General features: G+C 28.7%; 3 protein-coding genes across 4 annotated transcripts; 1 reads left to right on the top strand and 2 right to left on the bottom strand.

Moving 5' to 3' along the window:
• Window positions 1-3,197: 3,197 nt before the first annotated feature.
• LOC128964387 (lysine-specific demethylase 2A-like) lies at window positions 3,198-8,836 on the bottom strand. The gene is made up of 12 exons (XM_054310976.1): window positions 8,604-8,836; window positions 8,046-8,525; window positions 7,891-7,970; window positions 7,318-7,823; window positions 6,442-7,244; window positions 5,868-6,393; window positions 5,534-5,752; window positions 4,447-5,462; window positions 4,127-4,385; window positions 3,658-4,038; window positions 3,472-3,569; window positions 3,198-3,410 (listed from the first exon to the last, which is right to left on the bottom strand). The coding sequence occupies exons 1-12, from the start codon at window positions 8,643-8,645 to the stop codon at window positions 3,198-3,200; spliced, it is 4,623 nt and encodes a 1,540-aa protein (XP_054166951.1). The 5' UTR covers window positions 8,646-8,836.
• Window positions 8,837-10,130: 1,294 nt separating this feature from the next.
• On the top strand, window positions 10,131-14,462 carry LOC128963874 (cytospin-A-like). 2 transcript variants are annotated; one of them, XM_054310403.1, is made up of 5 exons: window positions 10,131-10,152; window positions 11,606-12,420; window positions 12,964-13,823; window positions 13,896-14,184; window positions 14,327-14,462. In XM_054310403.1, the coding sequence occupies exons 2-5, from the start codon at window positions 11,743-11,745 to the stop codon at window positions 14,414-14,416; spliced, it is 1,917 nt and encodes a 638-aa protein (XP_054166378.1). In that variant the 5' UTR covers window positions 10,131-10,152; window positions 11,606-11,742; the 3' UTR covers window positions 14,417-14,462. The 2 variants fall into 2 exon arrangements, with proteins under 2 accessions (XP_054166378.1, XP_054166379.1); XM_054310404.1 differs by lacking the exon at window positions 10,131-10,152 and adding an exon at window positions 11,463-11,478.
• A 1,053-nt stretch (window positions 14,463-15,515) lies between these two features.
• LOC128964385 (uncharacterized phosphotransferase YvkC-like) lies at window positions 15,516-20,564 on the bottom strand. The gene is made up of 13 exons (XM_054310975.1): window positions 20,331-20,564; window positions 19,456-20,050; window positions 19,138-19,383; window positions 18,518-19,051; window positions 18,232-18,455; window positions 17,910-18,146; window positions 17,600-17,851; window positions 17,432-17,518; window positions 16,920-17,328; window positions 16,540-16,835; window positions 16,051-16,473; window positions 15,841-15,978; window positions 15,516-15,758 (listed from the first exon to the last, which is right to left on the bottom strand). The coding sequence occupies exons 1-13, from the start codon at window positions 20,562-20,564 to the stop codon at window positions 15,528-15,530; spliced, it is 3,906 nt and encodes a 1,301-aa protein (XP_054166950.1). The 3' UTR covers window positions 15,516-15,527.
• Window positions 20,565-21,909: the final 1,345 nt, after the last annotated feature.

The raw sequence follows: 21,909 nt of genomic DNA, 5'->3' as shown, positions 1-21,909 counted from the left end.
ACAACTGTGTATTCAATAGTCTCAATATATATATATATTTCACAATTTAAATTGAAAAAATGTCAACAAAACTTATTTTTATTATTTTTTATTTCAATATATTCATTCAACATGAAAATTCAAATATCATATTAAATTAGATGAAACAAACTATTTAAATGCAAATACTGTACAATGTATGATACAAAATGTATATTATTGTTATTATTATGTACACTGAATACAAAGTATGTAAATTTATTTTTGATAATAAAATTTATACATCTAAATGGACACAAAAAAATGCACAAAAAATAAATGTATTTTTAAAAATACTGAATAAATGTTCTTTTTTTTCTATTATAAAAACAAGATTCAAAAACAATGAAACATATGTTGAGTTTGAAAAATATATACATTTATATAAATTAATTTCTAATAAATTGGATATATATTTATATATAATTGAAACACACATCACATAAACAATTTTTAAAAAAATTAATTAAATTTTTTTATAACATTTTATTAGTAATCAAACAAATAAATATGTTGTATTACAAAACAAAATGTTTTATATTATATATATACAGTATATTGTAGTTTTGTTTGAATTGTTTGCTTATTTACAGATAATTTTATTGTGTGGCCACTAATGATCAATCAGCTACAAGACTAATACAAATAATAAAAATTGCAAAAATACACTGTAATATGACTACAGTATATATATATATATATATTTATTTATTGTACATAATATAATCGTATTTTTTATTTGTATTATTATTATTATTATTCTGTAACTGACTGATTACTAGTGGCGTAAAACAATCAAATTAGATCTCATCCATCCATCCATATATCTATCAATATATATATATAGTATAATATATACGTAAAAATTGCATCTCAATGGCTAAACTTAAGTTTCATACCAAAACAAAAATCCAATAATATTACTATATATTATATATACTGAGATTTAACGTTTTAGTGTTCAATATGACTGACTAACTGACTGTACATTGATAACTACCAGAGCTGTTAGGATACTGTTCCTCCAAATAAGAGCCGTAAGACTGAAACTCGAGTTTATTAATATATATATATAGATATATTTTTTTTGGAAACAACATTTTTCCAAACAATATCTCTAAACAACAGTATTTATTTTATCAATATTTATATACAATATATATATACAGTATATATACGGCATATGATATACCATAACATACTATACCATCTCATAGGCTTAATGTGAAAATCCAGTAAAAAATTATTACTATTAAATAAAAGAAAATAATGATAATATAGACGATGCGATTCCTATATACAGTATATATCTTATATATAAATTTATATTCATTATCAGCTTATTATTATTAACTTTCCAATAGCTAATAGATTTTTCATACCACTGTATATAAGTATCAATACAAGTAATATATATATATATTATATATATATATATTGATTAATTTATTGCTTTGTTAGATACATAATTTTATTTATACTCGAAATAAAAATAATCTAATTACTAATAAATATATATTATTATATACGTATATACTCTTTATTTAACACTGACATTGGATATATAAGATCTCTCTCTCTCTTTCTATATATATATATGAAGTGATGACAAATATCTATTTAAAAGAATATGGATTTATTGAATCAAATTACAGTAAGCAATAACATATGAAATCATTATATGTTTCGTTTCATTAGAAAACAAAACTAACATTTATTTTTGTTTAGTTTGTCTGTATTTTTCTTATATAATGATAATATCTATAAACTATTAGCTGCTAATACAAACACCACTTTCAGTATCTCTTTGGCTAAGAATTTAAGTGATGAATGATATCTAACACTTGCTATCAATTTTTGATATGACTGACAAACAGTTTGTCTATCTTTTAAAGTTTAGTTTTTATAAACTTTTTATATCATTTTTCATCAATTCATACGTAATACAGTATATCTATATATTATTTATATAAACAAAATTTATTATAAATTATTAACATTTATAATAATAATTTATGCATAATAATATATTCATGTATTGCTAAAAAGTTTTTGGGTAGATATAATATTATTAGAATTTTTCCCAATAAAAGTTTCTAGAAATTTATTCAACAAAATTTTATTTCAGCAACTTACAAGTTTGTAAATTTATATAATTTTTTTAAAGTCATAATATTACCAAGTCAATTAAATTATACAATTGTGTATTAGTTTAAAAACCGTTTAATAAAATACTTTAATATTTATATACCCATTAAAATTACCGGTAATTATAATATGACTTTCAATAAACTTACCGTATTTTTCTTTGAAACCTAAACGCTAATCACGTAATCACTGTGTTATTGATTGATAGTTTTGACGTAAATCTCTTAATAATAATAATAATTTTTACTTTAAATAAATTTATTTACATATCAGATTTTTATGATTTTTGTATATTAATAATTAAATCAACTAATATGAATAATAATAATAATTTAAATAAATAAAAAAACTAGTAATGAGTAATTTTCAAGTTTATAAATTAAAAATAACTTAATAATATATTTATGAAATTATTATTATTTTTAGTTACAGTAATTTTATGCAATTTTTTTTATAAGTAAACTTTAAAATGTTATAAAATTTTATATTAAGATTATTATATTTATTAGATGACTAAAGTTTATATGTATTTAAAATATTGCTTGATTAAAATACTATATATATAGTACACTAATTAAATTACCAAGTAAATTAAATAGAAAATAGCAAGTTTTTATTATTACTTTTGTACATAATACTTTTTTTTATACAATTATTTTTATTATTATTTCAAACATAACTATTTATATTATTATTATACAATATATTATTTTTAAAAATTTATAATTAAGTTACATAAAGCTAAAAATAATGGTATAAATAAATGTTAAATAATGTGTCAAACAATTATGAAACTTTTATAAAGTACACTATATAATAATTTTGTAAATTTAAGTACAATATTATAATTTATATAAAATAAAACATGATATACAGTACATACACATAAATAAAGAAGCTAAAATAAATATTTGTAAATATGCTTATTGTAGCTAAAAATATTTTTTGAAAATATTAATCTGAAACTACAAAATAAAATTAAAAAAATAATTATTTAAAAAATATGCAAAATTTGTTAATATTTGTTATCATTAATTACAGATAAGTTTTGTTTGCGGCGGATATTGCGATATAAACTGATGACAAGCACTACGGTTCACTTGCGGACACTCGCGGACATCCAAATGTATGATCGATGGACAGCAACGCAACGATTGTAGACTCATATCCGATATCTTACGACAACCGCTCAGATTGAGTTCCGTCAGGTGTTTGGCTTTAGTGGTGGCCAACCCAGCAATGCCCTAAAAAAATGTTATTACTATTACTATTCATATCAGTACAACATTTATCATCGATACGTACAAAATCGGTAATCTGTCGACAACTGGATATATCGATACGGGTGACAAACGTCAGGTTCTGGGTTATCAATCGTAGCGATTTGTCGGATATATTCAAGCCTTGATATTATGGGTAGCGATATATATATATAATGTTAGAATTAGAGCACAAGTATCCTAAATATAATATTAATAATATAATAATCACCGGAAAGATTTATTTCCTGTATAAATCTGAGACGAGTTTTTGACTCCATAAGTCCGGGTCGGGTGTCATCGGGTGCCGATAACAATCGTTTAATAAAGTCGTCGTCCACGCCCTGACTATGGGATATATCCAAAGATGCCATTAGCGGACAATTGCATGTTATCAGTGCTGATACAGTATATGAGGGACAGCCGGACAGCGACAGTGCTTGAAGATGTGGCAAACGACAGATCAACCAATACAACTGTTTGTTATTAATGTTAGTCCACGAAAGGTTCAAACGGCGCGGTTGTCTCAATACTATTCCTATTAATACGATTTTTGTGATTTTCTTGTGACTCAAATCAAGTTTTGGCCATAATTTTGGGTCAATTGAAAAACCTATAAATGAAATTAATAAAAAAATTTAATTTAAAAATATTGAACTGAATTTGAAAATTATTAAAATTATTATTAAAAAATATCATACCATTCCATTGTTTGCAAACAGTCATACATTTCAGTAAATCGTTTTTCGGCAAAAATCTCATAACTGGTACCATAACATCCCGTTCGAGTGCCAGATTGTCGGCGCGTTTGGCTAAAAATTTACGGAAAAATTTTTGTTTGGCTTTGTTTCTCTCTTTTTTCACATTATTATTAGAATCGTTAGACTCGTCATCCGAATCGGACGATTCTGCCGATTCTTCAGATTCAGATACATCACAACCAAGTGGTGCCGGTCTTACCTAAAAAAAAGATTCGGTAAATAATATGTTTTATTTTTTAAATTAATTATTCAAAACATACGACATATTTTGGTTTAACTATTTCTCTTTTCGGTAATGTCGCCATCAAACTGTTCAAACTGTTATCTAGTGGTTGTTTGTTACCATTCATTTGTTGGACACTAGTAGTAGTTGTTGTTATTATTGGTTCGTCGACTTCTTCATCGGTCGACTCATCGTTGATGTCGTGTTGTTGTTGTTGTTTTACACCAATAGCCGAAAACGAACTCTGTGTGCCCATTGATGACAGTGATGGCGGACCCGATGGACTCATACTGGCGTAAGAAGGACTCGATACTGAATAGCTTGAATTGGATGAACTGGAACTACATTGAGTAAACATTGATTGGCTATTAGTTGACGAACTGTTTGTCGATGAAGAAGACTTGTTGTTAGCTTTCTTTTGGTGACCCAATGAGTTGTTACTGATTCTCGACTGTTCCGATGATTTTTTCAAACCTTTCAAACTCTTGAATAGACGATCTCTTGATGTAACATTTTTCTTTTTTGCACAGTTAGCCAAAGCTGCCAATCCTTTTACTTCAGGTTTATTAGCCATAGAATTATTGTGTTTTCCAACAACAACACTGTTGTTGTTGTTATTATTATTATTAGTCGACGACGGACTAACCATTTGTTGTTGCAATCCTTGACTCAATAGTGGAAAGCGAGCACAAGAGCGGACGTGCGATGAACCGGCAGTTGTCGATCCTTTCGACTGATTGCCCAAATGACTGGAATTATTACTGTTATCCGTGTCATCTGTGACCTCATTGTTATTATTATTCTTATTGAATATCTGTTTTGGTTTACTGTCTTCTTCATCATCATCGGATCCGGGAGGTGATTCTTCAGCCAATAGGCGAATCTTTTTTTCTGGTGGACAATCGCTACCATTTTCCTCACGTTTAGCAGCCGATACAGTACTACTACTACTAGTAGTAGACTTTGATTTTTGATATTTAGTTTGGTTTTTGGAACCACTTTTCACACAACGCGGACACTCCCATGAATTGGGAAGATCTTCATTGATATTAGCTGTTAGACAATAAAATCAATAATAAATCAAACTTTTAAACTAAATAAAACAATAGTTTAAGTAATCATACCATCAGATGCTAAGAGTTGAGGAAATTTTTCGTTCAAACAAAACGGATGGACAATCTCCCAGCATTGGGAACACTCCATCAACGATGAGGCCGTTTCATCGTTGATCGACGGATTTTCTAACTTTTCCCAACCGTCGCGACCGCATATCATACAACAGGCTGTATGTGGCAGTACAGGTGCCAAACACTGGCGGGCAATACACGACTGTTTCATACGTCCTGTAAAATAAAATTCAAAAATTAATTCAAAAAAAAAAACAATTACGATAATTAATAATAGTTTTATTTTCGCACAAAAAAATAACAAAAAAATAACAAATAAATAATACAATACCGGGTCCGCCAAATTTTTTCATATCTTTACAAAAGTGACATTCGCCACAATCGGCTCTCAGACATGAATCACATTTTTTACAGCGAGTGCGCCGTCGACGTGATGAGTCATTGGACGATGACTTTGTATTAGTTCCCGTTGCGGTCGATGCAAACATTTTTTGATTTGTATTATTATTATTATTATTGCTACTATTGATTGGCAGTGATGATAACTGTGTCGATGTGTTGACCATTTTGTTGGCCATAAACGATTCACTTGGTGTTGTGGCCGCCGAATGAAAACCTGACGGCGGAACAGCTGATGGAAACGGTCGTGGAGTAGCAGTAGTAGTGGTCGGCGGTATCGTTTGATTTTGTATCAGTGTCTGCGTATCGACCGGCGCTGTCATCATCGTTGGTGAGCTTAACTTTGAATTTATATAAACATTATTAAAATTTTGCGATGTTTGCGATGATGTTGATAATGAAAATTGTTGTAAATTATGATTGATTGGTTGGCCATTAATTGTTGGATTCAATAATTTCTTATCCATATTCAAACTTTGATTATTATTAATGTTAATTATATTATTATTATTATTATTTAAATTTATATTATTATTATTATTTGAATTTGTATTTAAATGATCGGAAAATTCTTTTGGTAGCGGAATATAATTAGATTCATTTTGTCGCATTGTATTTGCCATTTGGTATGAGCTAACCATTGAATTAATTGGATTAATAGGAGGAGTGGCAGCCGTTGAGATCAGTGGCGACGAATATGTTGGTGACATATATGAGACCATAGGCTGTACTGTTATAGGGGTTCCGCTATGACTTAATAATGGGCTATTTGTTGGCGGATTATACATGTGATGATAATGATTAACACCCGTTTGTGCGATAAGACCAGCGAAAGAACTCGGTATCATATCTTGGTTTAGTGTGGTCGCAGTGTTAGTGGCGTATTGATTTGAACTAATCGGTCGAGTGGGCGGCGATTCTGCTCTGGGAGGTGCTGGAAGTGGTGGTGTCTCTTTCATACGCATCTGTTTCAATACATACGATGGCGGCTTAATTGATCGCAACTGTGACGTAAGCAATTGACTTTTGGTCAATTTCTTGGTCCACGTAAGCACTGGTTCACCAGAAACGGCCAAATCATGTTTGTCGGCATTGTGTTCATCAATGAGTATTTGTGCGTCCGATAGCAGTGCATCGGATGAGATTATTAGATCGGGTACCGATCGTTTATGAGTCGGTAATTTTTGTAACCACATTATGATAGCCTTCATACCAGATAATTCGTATGGTGTTAAGTGTATATGTTTTGATTGAGTCGATGGCAATGTCTGTAATGATTGTGTTGGTTGTTGTTGTGGTGGTTTGTTCACTAAAAATAATAATAATAATGATATATTTTTTTAAAAATTTATCGATATTTTAAAATCCAATTCAGTCAATACCATTATTTTCATCTTTAACAACAATAGTGACTCCTTCTTCATCGCATTTCAGATGATTTTTCTTCATAAGACAGCTAACATATCGGGCCAACACATACCACAATACTTCGGTATAGAATGGATATCGAAATTTGGTGGGAACTTTAGTCAAATCTTCTACCTGTGCAACGCGTAACTGTTTTTCAATTGAAAACGAGTGCAAAAAATTGCCGCCAAACACAAGCGAATCTTCTGGCGTAAACACGGCGTGTATCCAACCGGTAGGTATGAAAAACGTATAGCCAGACTCTAGATGAACGCGTACGCACTGTTCGACCAGATCGCCGAAGAATACATCCGATTGTTTGCCCGATAGTACCCATTGTTCGAACAATTGAATGTTACGTTCAGTTGGCGGTATCAACCAAAACACTTTACGACCCTTCAGGATGTGATACCAGACCGATGTGCCGCCAAAGTCAATGTGAAAATCAGTGTAACAACCCTTCACTGACATCAGACAATATCTGTAAAAATTGGGTTCAATTGTTATGTTATTTCTAAATCAATTCTTTGTTATCTCAGATGACATACTTTTGTACTTTTGGATACTTCATCTCATCGATAATGTTTGTTCCTTCAGTTTGAGATTGCTTAAGATGTTTGGGCCAAACCTTAAAAAAATAACCAATCAGTCAGTCAATCATCTAATGTTAATAACTGATCTACAAAAAACTGAGAAAACCAACCAAATCAACCCAATCTACTTGTTTGACAATCGCCGGACTGTCCACATGTGTCTCAAGTTTTGTATGTGAAAACTCTAATGATATGACATTCAAGAGTCGATCCCTTTTCGGTGCACTGAAGTATTCGCACCACTCTTTCATTGTCATTGTCTCGTCCTGTTGTGTCTGGACGTCCATAACGTCGAGCATACGCCTGGAGCCGACACACTGTTTGACATCGTTGACATTGAACGTGTCGGTCGGCATTTTCATACCCAAACCTTTCATATGTTTGACAACAATCGGCTTTTCAAAACCGTTTCGCTGAATGAACGACACATTCAGTTCGTCGCCGGACATCTCACGTACGATATCGGTATCCAAGCAATCAAACTTAGCGCTGACCAACTTTTCGTCGACATCGAAAGCATAGCCGTCAAAGTCGACCACATCTTCGTCGTCACCGTTGGTTTCCGTATAGCTTTGGCGTTGTTTACGGCGCTATCGGTTAAACAACAAAACAATAAAATGCATTACAAAGATATCATCTAAATCGATGGCCACCCGATCGGTACTGACCAGTCGCGGACCCGACACAGACTTGGGGCGATCGTCACTCATTGTTGTTGGCGATAGTCAAACAAACCGTTGGTGTTTGAAGACACTGGCGATGATGACCACAACGGTATAGTCGGAGTCAATGAAATTCAATGGACAGACATTTTTTCAAACATTCAAAACAAAACTCAATGTTTTTGTTTACAAAAATTTATTACTCGTTTTTAATCACACAAACAATGCAAACGATTGGCTAAACTATAGATGGCGTTACCATAGAGTAGTAAACATACATATAATGTGTATACAAAAAATACGTTACGATTTTGAACACGTTTTTTAGAAACCCTTTTCCAATATATATATATATTTATGTCAAATATTTTATACTATTTTATACTATACAATGAATGACTCATTTTTGACATTGAAAATTTTATGTATGTTTTCTCCCCCATATATTTAAGTGTACTATCATTTATGAATAGCTACTAACTAGTGACTCACTTGACTGGTTGAACTACAAGCAGGCGTTAGTTATACTAAACATTAAATTATATTTAAATTTATTAATTATTATTAATTATTTTATAATTAAAATAATTAAATAATTTAGTATTTCTTATAGTATTTTAGATTTTTTAATAATTATTATCTTCAATTGGTTCCAATCTCCATACCAAACTGTATTGTAAACTATAATGAACTGATACTGTACTACTAGTATAACGTATAGTTTCAAAATGCATACAAAAAAATTTTTTTAGTGTTATTTTCTATATGTAAGCAATTATTATGCAAATGATTGGAACGTTTAGAGAGAGAGAGAGAGAGAGAGAGATAGACATTGCTATACATTATTATTATTATTACATACACTCTGTGTGTGTGTTGTGTTGGATAACAACGAGTCAATTGTCTGTTTTAAAACTAAAATAAATAATAATTTCAAAATGCATTCAAAACAACAAAACATATTACAGTAAATGTTATTTTGAATATTATATGTGATTTTTTAAAAAAAAAATTTATTTTAATTTTTATTTAACTGTTTATTATTGAATACTATTTATGTGTCACACACTTATTATTATTGGACAGTCAGTCAGTCAGTGAGTTAGTTAGTTAAGTCTCAGTCCATCAACAAAACAACAAAAACCATTTGAAAGTCATATTTAAGTTTATATTAATAGTGTTTTTAAAGCCATTCAACAAAAAAAACATGTATTTCCGTTGTGTTGTTGATATACATACAGTACTTATTTATAAATGTTGTAGTTATGGCACATCACTTGTTGTATAGTTATTATTATTATTATTATTTGTTAACTGTTTATATCATATATTAATAATATAATATGTGTTTGTGTTGTCATTAATTATTAATAATATTATTATTAAAAAACTATTGATTTATCCGTTTTAGTGATTTATATATGTATTGATTTGTGTTTGATATATACAGTATATGATATGTGTGTTTGTTTTTTTTGAAAATTGTCGCATAAAATACTAATAATATAATAATGTTGTTATTGATTGATATGATTTAATATTTGATTAAAAGCAAGTAATTGTCATATTTTTTTTGATGATTGATTTTATTTTTTAATTAAAACTATTACATATATGTATATGTTTTTAATCTGATATTACTTATAGATTATATGATATGATGTTTGTTTGTTTGTTTGGGTTAAAAATATAATTGACAAAAATAAATGACTAAAAATAAATCAATGATTTAAGCGATAATATTTTTTTGACAATCAATTTGAATGCCATTTTCAATAACAATAGCAAAGAGATGTTAATAATTTATAATTGATTTTTTTTTGTAAATTTTATAAAATATAAAATAAATAGTAATCATTGATTTGTAACGTTTAGTATTGTATATTCAAATAATAATTATAATAATAAGTTGCACACAGTTTGTAAAGTATATCCATATTATTATTATTAAAAAGTCATTGAAGTTTGATATGCCATGAAAAATGTGGTTTCAATTAATATGTTTTCAATTTTAAACCATTTGTTAATAACTTATTATTTTATTTCATTTTTTTAAGTAATGATAATTTGTTTTATTATTTTTTTTAAAAAAACTCTTTTTTTCATCATTTAGTTAAACAAATCGTTTTTTGTGTCTTGAAATATATGTCTGGATTTTTTTAATTAACAGACTCTATATGACATCACAATATCTTTATGAATATATATATAATTAAAATAAAATGATATGAGTTTTGAAATTTGAATTGAAATACCGAAAAATTTCTTATCAATTGCCAACTGATATGTAAAATATCTGTTGTCTTAAGCAATAAATTAATGACTCATTTGTTTATTTTTATAGCGATATAAACATAATATTTATCCAAAAAATAATATATATATAAATATCATATTGAATACATTGTTGCTGTGTGTGTTTGTGTGTGTATATTAAAAATTTTTGGTTGAACTAAATAAATATTAACGTTTACAATAATTTTATCGATAGACAAGTCAATGGTTTATTGTCGATAGTTTGTTGACAACAAACACACACACATATTGAATATTATTAGACTATATATATATATATATATATGAAAATTGTATATAACTTTATAAAGTATTCAAAAAATTATTTTTATTATTAGTATTATTATCATTAAATATATATTAAGCGCTTGTCTGGCACTGTCCTTAAAAAAAAGTGTATAACCCTTATGTTTAGCCAACCGTTGATTTTAAATGTCTGTTATTTTTAATTATATATCTTTATTATTATTATATATAAACGTCTCCTATGTTTAAGTGTTTTTGTCACTAACTAGTGGTGTGTGTATTATATATAGTGAACTACACCTTAAAAAAATACTTAAAATATTTTTGAATTATATTGAATGTAATTATTTATTATTAATATTCTAATATTTTATTAATAATTTTTTTTCTGCCAAAATTTTAATGAATTTTTATTTTATTGTTTTTTGATTTCTCACAAATTTATTTCTTCTTATTTTTAATTTCAGGCAATATTTGGGTTATACATCGATAACATATATTCATATATGAATTGAAAGATTAATTATTATTATTAAGTGGTGTTAAGTGTTTGGCTCCTTAAGTGTATGTGTTTGTGTTATATAAGAGTTTTTTGTTGTTTGTAATGGAAGTGTCGTCTTTAAGACATCAATTGATTGAGTTCTCGCCGGAGACGACCAAAATGAGTGGTAATAACAATCGAAATTCTTCACAAACAATGGACACACTGTTCGATAAGTCAGAAATGGATCAGTTGCTGATCGATGCCCGAAACGAGAAGCAAAAATTCGAGACAATTGTCCGACAGCTGCGCGAACAGCTAACGATGGCCGAGTCGGAGGTTAAAAAATTAAGACAACAGTTAGTACTAACCGAAAGTGACTCGAAAGAGGAGATCCAAAGACTAATAAAACAGATAAAAAGTTTTGAACTAAAGTGCAATGAATTTCGTGAAACAAATGAACAATTGATAATTAAGTTGAAAGTTGCCGAACACCAGAAACTGGAGACAGAGATTACCGCACAGAGAGTTGCCGTCGAAGAGCGCCGGCAACTAATGGCACAGTTGTCCGATAAAAACAAACTCATATCTGAGTTGCAGTCGAGTTTGGCCGTCAAAGAACAGGAAATCAAACGGTTGACGGCACTGATGGTCGCCGAACAAGAAGAGTGGAACCAATTTCAGTCAGACCTGTTGACCACTGTTCGTGTCGCCCAAGAGTTCAAAGAAGAGACACTACTTGAGTGTCAAAAACTGATGCAAACCAATAGAGATTTAGAGCACAAGTTAGCAGATCTTGAGGTAATTGTCTATTAATTTGTTTCTATTGTATTTTGAATTAAAATCCAATTATAATATTTATTGAGGCAATGATTATTCATTGATTTTGTTGTTTGATTGTAATTTAATTACATTTTTATTACATAATTTGTCGCTTATTATAATAATTATTAATTTCTATAATTTATTTGTTTCTATCATTTCCTGTTTTTTGCTTTATTTAATGATCGATATAATGAAATATTTGTTTGTTTTTATAAAAATTGCTGATTTAAAAAAAAGTTGTTTTTTAAATTTAACACTTTAATTGATATTATAATTACTGTACTGTTAATAATAACTGATAACATTATATATAGAATTAATTAGGAATTAAACAAAAATGTTATCAAATAATTATATATTTTCTGTAAATATTTACAAAGTATTATTTATTAATATATGATATATTTTTCCTGTATTTACATTAGTTTACATTTTTTATTTTATAATATATCAAATATCAATAATATTTTTTTTTAAAAATTAATTTGCAAATATGTTTGTCTATATTATAAATACCAGAATGAGTTGAAAAAGTACAAAACAATAGACACCTCAATAGATGTGATCCCAGCCGCCGAAGAGGCTATTGTCTCGCAGATATCACCCCAACAACAACAACAACAACAAAAAGGAGAAGAAGAAGAAGAGCAATCAGAGCCGCAATCAGAGCCACAACCAGAACAACACGAACAAAACCAGACGACACCGTCATCTGAAACCAGTCTTCCAACGCCCCCACCGATGGATGAATGTCCTATCAATACAATCACTGAATCTCTTTTGTCCCAAAATACCTCTACTATTCCTACTATTAACACTGTCGCGCCTCCCGTTGACACACAACCCCAGCCACAGCCACCAAAACATGTTAACCTATTTGCTATGAGATCTAAGTCGTTGCCATTGCCATCAGTGAGAAGCAGTAGTGTTGGAGGTGGTGGACAGGTATTATGTAAACAATCGCCAATTACCGGTAAACCAATTGACATTAATCAGCGGTCCGTACGCCGGCTGATCGAGTCTATCGAGACGACAAACAAACAAAAGATTAGTCCCACACGTTGTCTGTCCAACACAAGTATTAATAGTTTGATTAGTACAATGACGCCGACGACGACTACGACAATGATAACAACACATCCACTGAACGACGAATTAGTGATAAAACGAAATAAAAACAATTCATTGCGTCTGACATTACAGATCAACTACGAGACGAAAGACGAGAACAATAAAGTTTGTTCATTAAATTCAGACATAACTTCGCCGACAAATAACTTAATAAACAATAATATTAATAATAATAATAACAATAATAAAGTGAAACATATTGACAGCATATTGAAAGATAAAACTGATTCAAATAATACTGATAACAGGTATGTATTTATTATTAAATATTTTATATAAACAATTTTTTAATGGTTTCTATTATTATTATCATTGAATAGTGATATAAACGACGATAAAAAGTCAGACCCGTTGTCCAAACTGGTTCGCGGCGGCGGATCCAAGCGTAACGCCCTATTGAAATGGTGTCAGAATCGTACGGTTGGCTATAAGGACATTGATATAACCAATTTTAGTTCATCCTGGAACGATGGACTGGCCTTCTGTGCCATACTTCATACATACCTTAAAGACCAAATACCATACGATAGACTGGAACCGTCCGACAAAAAGCGTAACTTTTCCATTGCTTTCAAAGCTGCCGAATCAGTAGGCATTCCCACCACTTTGGTATGTATTTTATGTGTCTTATCTCGGCATTGAAGCTATGATTGCAATATATATATATATATATTTGTGATCTAATTGTTTTTTGTTTGTTTGTTAATTATCTGTTAATTTGTTTTTATTTTTTTTTTATAAATATTTACAGAACATTCACGAGTTAATAGCCCAGGAAAGGCCTGATTGGCATTCAATACTAGACTACGTGACCAATATTTATAAGCATTTTGAAACATGAGTTGATATTTTTTTGTACACTTATTTTTATTATATACATATATATTATTATTATTATTAATATTTTTCTCAACTATATATATATATAAAAAAAACTATTATATCTCAATTTTCTCTATTATTAATAATTTTATTCACTTTACTTATTATATATTTTTAAGTTGATATACACAAAAAACTGAGTATCTATTAATTTTATAGTTTTTCACGATTATTATTATTATTACCGTAGATACTATTAGATATTATTATTATTATTATTAAATGTATTGTGTATAATGTATTTGTATATTTAAAAAAAAAATATTTACCAAATTTTTTTAAGCATTGATTACCAAACTATTAATTACTATACTATCAAATATTTTTTATACAAAAGTACATAACTTTTTTTTCTCAAATGCTTAATATTATTATTATTTTTTTGTTTGAATAAGAAATCAATTTATTATACACAACTGATTGCATGCAATCAAATGTGATCCTAGTCAATTTATTTTATAAATGATATTATAAATATATATATGAAAAATATAATTAATTAATTTTTGAACACTTGTTTTATTCATTATATAAAACAAAACAACAAAAAACTGTGTGTCTGTTTATTGGTGCCTAAAAAACACCGTTTGCTTAATTAAAGATGAATTACGGTATAAATTATATAATATTAATTAGTAATCAATTTTGATTGTCGGAGAAAACACCATAGCGTTAGACCAAAGAGTTTATTATTATTATCACATTATTGTAATGTATTGTATAATCATATTTTTAATTATTATTATTATTGTATTGGTTTTTCTGAAATTGTTTTTGTGTTATTATTATTATTATTATAAATTATTGTAATTATATATATATATAAATATATATATATTTTTATTGAATCTCTTATTAATGGGAGAATTATCTGATTGATTGAACGATTTTAAAATGTATTTGTAAAAAAATAAATACTCTTTATTTATAAAAAAAAACAAAATGGTTAAATAAAAATGACAAATTTATATTAAAATAAAAATAATTGTACTAAATTATTTAACTAAAAAAAACTACTAATTTATTTATTTTTTTTTAAAAAATAGTTACCTAAATTTAAAACAAAAATATTACTCCACTTTAGTGATGGTAGCGGACTGTGTGTCCAAAACACAGATATCACCCGTTTTGAAGGCACGACACGCATTGTCAACAGCTATCAAACTGGGAATACCGTATTCCCGGGCAATAACCGCACCGTGAGATATGGTTCCACCGATTTCAGTGACAATACCGGACAACAATGGAAAGTATGGACTCCAACCGATATCCGTTGAGTATGTTATTAGTATATCTCCCGACTGTTATAATCGGGTTATTGAAAAAAAATCTTATAATTTATTTGATTCTTAAGAAGACATAAATTATTATATAATTACGTACTTGTATTTTGTCGGCATCTGACATGTCTTCAGCCACACAAACTCGTGCCCTAACTGTTCCCACACTAACAGGAGTTCCCGACATTTTTAGCAAATTGTTTCCCACTAGCGAACTGGTTGTGTCGACTGATGTCTTAAGCTAATGATTAATATATATAAAAAAGAAATTATTAAAATTAAAATTAATTATTTTCAGATATTTTATGCCAACATTTTTGGGCTCCATTTCTGGTCCTTTAATGATTTCGTCAAACTTGTATCTATTCATCTGCGGTACTAATCGTTTTCTGAGTCGTGCTTTTGTCAAAATCATGGGATCTCTGTTGCCATTGCAAAGTGTGTCGATCTCGTCGATGGTCAACAAGAAGAATGTCTCAGTCGACGGTATAAGACCGTCGCTGACCATTGTTTGCGCCATATATTGAAAGCCACGCCTCAGCTGATGGTTGAGCCAAACCATATAGTTTTTCGATATTTCCCGATAGCCGACACCCTTGCGAGCCCACGGAAGCAGAACTTTGCTAATGAGATATCGGCGCCACAATGACAGCGGAGTTTTCAATTCGTTCATCACTTGATCTATAGATTTGCTGACTTTTGGTTTCAATTGGGATTCATCTCCCAGAAGAAGTCCCTATTTTTTAGATATACTTTTTTTATTAATACAAATTTTTTTTATATATATTACTAATTACTATACTTTGATATTTTTGATACAGGGAATGGGATCGTCGACCCATGTTTTACACATGGGATCCATTTCCTTATAACCTCTATGTCCGTGAGTTTTGAGAAATTCTTTAAACTTAACAGAAGCCTTGTCTGTGCCTTCGCTAAGCATTTTCAGCGCCTCGTTGTCACTCAATTGAACAAACTGTTGCTTATTGTTAATAGTTTGGGCGATATCTCTCAAAATATTGGGCACTTCAGCGCTGACCACTTCGTCGCACGAGAAGATCATCAAATTGAAATCAGAGTCCAGGTTTGGATTATTTTCTGTCAATTGTTTTTTTTATGATTTACGTAATTAAAAAAATGATAATAATTTTAAAAATAAAAAACATTATCATCATTACTAACTTTGAGCCGTTTCCAGTATATATCTTAGGGCGCCATTCTTGATGGTAGAGCCCGGTGTGGCCCAACTGTGATTGAAAAACTGTTCGTCCAGCATATGAAACTGATCCATGAGTGCAGAAAACACTTGTTTGGCACCACCACCACCACTACGGCATCGGCGTAACGGTTCCACGTAATCGTATTTACCGTAATACTTGTCGATACTGTCAAACATTGTCTTTTTGCCGAACAAAAAGATGTTTGCATAGTCTCTGATGGTTTGCCAGAGTGTCGGTCTTGTCATGGCTTCTGCTTTCGATTTGAAAAGATTTAGCAGATCTTTATCGTCGATATGATGACCGAAAAAGGCTAACACCGAATACTCTGCTAATTTGCCGTCCGGATAGTCGTTGAACCGATCGAAAGCCGACTAAACAAACAAAAAAAATAATGTAAAATTGGTAATTGTTTTTTTTGTTGTAAAAACTAATTTTGAAAATAATTAATGAAAATTTAAAATCTATTTGCTATACATTTGTTAAATTAAAAAACAGTTGATTATAGCAAACGCCCATAAAGTCGACGTAAGGATTGTAGTCATCGATCGGTAGCGAAAAATCCTTTTAAAAAAATGACAATACATTTGTTTACTATTAGAAAGTTAATGACAATTAAAATTAATTAATTAATTAATAACATACAAAACTGGACCCTTTGTTGGCCCATAAATATGTAAAAACAAGTGGCGATGAATAGCCCGGATAATTTTCACCCCAATGTGCCCGCGAGTAGATCTCAAACTCGGTCGGATGTACGGTATCCAACTCATGCATTATCTCGTAATCGGTGTACGAATTGTCCAAATTAGTGACGGGTCGCGACTGAAGCATAAATATTTCGCCCCCTTTTAGACCCCACTCTATATCTCTGGCATTACCGTAATGTTTATGAATCTGTATAAGTATTTAGAAAATAGATTATAAATATCGGTATATTATATATATTACTAACAATTAGTGCTAAATCTCCCAAACGGTATAAAACATCATCAGAAACACAACAATTAGTATTATCGTTGATCTCTTCCTCGACAGTGCCTCCACTTTCTGAAAGTCTTATCGAAGATTTCTTCGCTCCGATGACTTTACTTTCAATGGATCTAATATTTCTTGGTTTTGATAACGAATTGCACTCAATATTTACGGACAGTTTGATTGTGTCCGGATCTGCTGACGCCGAAACCACTGACTATAAGTTTGATGATATTTGTTAATTACCGGTAATTTATTATTTAAAAAATAGCTAATAAAATGTATAAAAAATTAATCAATACTTCTCCCAAACCATAATTAGCTGTCACTTCAATAACTCTTTCGTCTCCAGTAATCGGATCACAAGTAAACATAACACCCGCCGACTCACACGCTATCATCTCTTGTATTACAACAGCCATCGGACTATCGATAGGCTGTCCGTAGCCTCTCTTATACTGTACGGCAACGAAATCAAACTGTGAGGCCCAACATTTCATCACCGCTTCGTATATGTTATCTAAACCTATAATTGCATAATAATAATAATAATATTTTTAGTAATTAGTAATATATTAATTAAAAAACCTTTAATTCCCAAAAATGTTGTCATTTGTCCGGCAGCTGACATCTCTTCTGAATCCTCTGAAGCACCGGAAGATCTGACGGCAAATAAGTTGTTTTCAATACTATTGAAGTTTGTCTTCAATTTGGCTTTGATTTCTTGTTTGATAATTTCTGGCAAACAATGACTGGTTATTGTTTTGACCATAAGATTGCATTTATTCTCAAACTCCTTAGTTGTCAATTGAGTCGATTTTTCTAACTCTAGTATTTGTCGACACAGATCTTCATTATCGTCGAGTAGTTTTTGATAAGCATTAGTGGTCACAACCACACCATTTGGTACAACAAATTTGTGATCACTATTATTATCTTCGGCTATTGTTTTGGCTAAACTCGTGAGTACTGCCAAAGAGCTTCCTTTACCACCACTTAAATCAACTCTTTTAGCCTTTTCTTCATTTAAACCCAAAACAAATGCCAATTCATTATCTTCTTTGACTACTTTTACAAGACTTTCAAATTCAATATCATTTTCTTCTGATATAATGCACATACCTTTTGAAATAATTTTTTAAATATTTGAAATAATTTTATAAAAATTAAAGTTATATAAAGTTTATAATAAAGTATATAAAGTTTACCATCGGATCCATTGATTACTAACTGTTTTGCTAAACCATTGTTAGGTTTTACTTCAAAATTGTATAATTTATTATTGAATGTTGCCGTAAATTTCAGTTTTGATTCACTGATTAATTTATGAAAATCTGATTTTAATAGTGAAATATCGTTTAATTTTTTAAAACCTCCAAATTGTTCAAATAAAAACCCAAAACGATAGGTAATCTGATTATTAATTGTAATTAATCCTAATTGAAAACCAATGCCTATTAATTGTAAAAAATATTTTAAAAACATTTAATTATTAAAGCAATTTATAAATTGAAATAAAATAAAACCTGTTTTTGTGTATCCATTGACTCTTATGATATGTCTATTGAATGATTCGTCTTTTGTTTTAGACATCAAATACTTTTTACTAATAGTTCCCCAAAAGTATAGATTATTACTTTCCAATTGCTTCTCCTCTCTGAACGTACCCTTAATTTGGCCGAACTGTTCAAATCGGTCTTCAAATTGATTCACAGATTTTGGCAATTTTGATGACAATAATGTCAGCTCTTTTGCCATAAAATAATCATCAAAATCACTGGTAAAGTCATAGACTCGACTGCAGGCGTACCACAAGAATCTGAACTGAATGTAAACCAATTCTTTGTTATTCTTCAGGAGATATCCTCTGAATTTTATTCGTTTCCTTTTGAACGGCACCTGTATTTCCAATCCGAGTCCCGACACTCTATACTCTCCTTTCCTATACTCGACTTCTTGTGTTTCATCCAAAGTATAAACATTAATGTTGTCTTCAATTCTTAAATTAATAGTTGCATTGATTTTATGATTTATTTTCCCATTTGGTCTCCATTTGATTGATATATAAATCGATTGTTTCGATGAATTTACGCCATATATTAATATATCCTCACATTTATTCTGTTATAATATATTATAATATATATATTATTTATTTTTTTTTAAAAAATATCATCAAATAATATGAAATTAACTTGCACAATTTTGAAAATATCAATATAAACTTAAATAATTGAAAAAATTACTATTTTGAAAACTATTTTTTTTGTTATATATAAAATAATATTTAAATCAAAAAAGTTTTTATTAAACTAATCGTATGATGATATTAATAATTTTAGATATTTTTTTTTGTTAAACAAAATTATTTAGAAAAAATATATAAATTAGTGATGCATACCTGTGCTGGTAAGTCATACTGCCATTCATGAGAAAACGGTAGAATACCGGCATCCCATGGATTCGGATTGAGAGGATTGTGCACATGAATCCTATGACCGGATCGTTGCCGTCGGCCTAACCGCAGGCCAATAAGTGCTCGTAAATATCTAATCCATTGACCATTGATTTGTTGATGAAGTTTCAAAATACTGTTCAAATAGGCTAGTATTGGTAACGATATGAGAGCACCCATAGATTATTAATTATTATTAAATAAATAAATTAATTTATGGCTTATACTGTACACTGTATATATATATATATTTAAAAATAATAATTAAAATTACAATTGGCAGTCATTTATATATATATAATAGACAAACTCAAAGATAGTTATATATTGATAACTTAACTATTTTTTAAAAAAAATATTAGATGAGCTCAAACCATACAACATGTGTATCTGTTTTATCAACAAATAAAAAAACTGGTATTTCTTGATATTTCATTATCTGGTTTTTTATTAAAAAAAAAAAAATAAGAAAAACAATCACTTAGTTGTTAGGCATAAATCAATCAAAATAAATTTAAATGTTAATTAAAGAATTTTTCAAAAAAATTTTTATCTGATTAAAATATAACAATTTTAAATCATAATTGAAATTATTTGTTTTAGTTGACAAAATATATATTACATATAAAAACTGATTTTAATTCAATAAAATTTTATTTGTTTCAAGGATATCAATTTATACAAATAAAATTCAATTGAATTTTTTAATTTTAATTAATAATTATTGATAAAAAAAATATTTACTGTACATTATATTAAATAAAGTATATTGTAGTACAACATTTATTTACAAGCACATGTGTGTGTGTGTCATAATAATTAAACTTAAATTGCACTAGATCATTCTATATAATAAATAACTGCTAAAAATACTAATTAATATTTAACTAATACCAAGATAATAAACTTATTAGCTTGATATTATTATTTTTATTAATACTTAAAATTTATAATCATGATTATCCTTTATTGCATTTCACTTTTTATACTTATATAATTAAGTACAGTATATTAAATGTCAAAAAAAATTATACAGTATTAGAATCTAATAATTAAGATAAACTATATTATAAATTTTAAGTATTAAAAAATAAATAATATCAAGCTAATAAGTTTATTATGTTCAAAAAAAAATTATGATTTAATAAATAATCTGAAATAATTATCTGACTATTTTTTTAAGTACAATAGTTTAAAAGTGGTACTGATTTATGGATGTAATCTAAAAAATAAATCATATGTTTATTAAAATAGCACAAAATCAATTCAAGTTTTTACAAAATAAAATATATATATACACTATTTTTTTGAACATAATTTAGCAAAACATTCATATAATTATAAAATATAGTTAAATATAAATCAATACGTGACAATTGTAAAATTTTAAATAATTGTTTATATAAATTGCTATAATCTAAACAAATAGTAAACAATTTATTTAATAATAAAGTGCAAATGGTACAAATTATATATATTTCTTTTTAGTTTATAACAAAATAAAATATTAAATAAACATTTTTTG

This window comes from Oppia nitens, unplaced genomic scaffold (genome assembly GCF_028296485.1).
Source record: "Oppia nitens isolate AA-2021 unplaced genomic scaffold, nextdenovo-longstitch-racon4-pilon3 scaffold8_pilon_pilon_pilon, whole genome shotgun sequence".
Lineage (NCBI taxonomy): Eukaryota > Metazoa > Arthropoda > Arachnida > Sarcoptiformes > Oppiidae > Oppia > Oppia nitens.
This window is presented reverse-complemented; position numbering and strand designations above follow the sequence as displayed.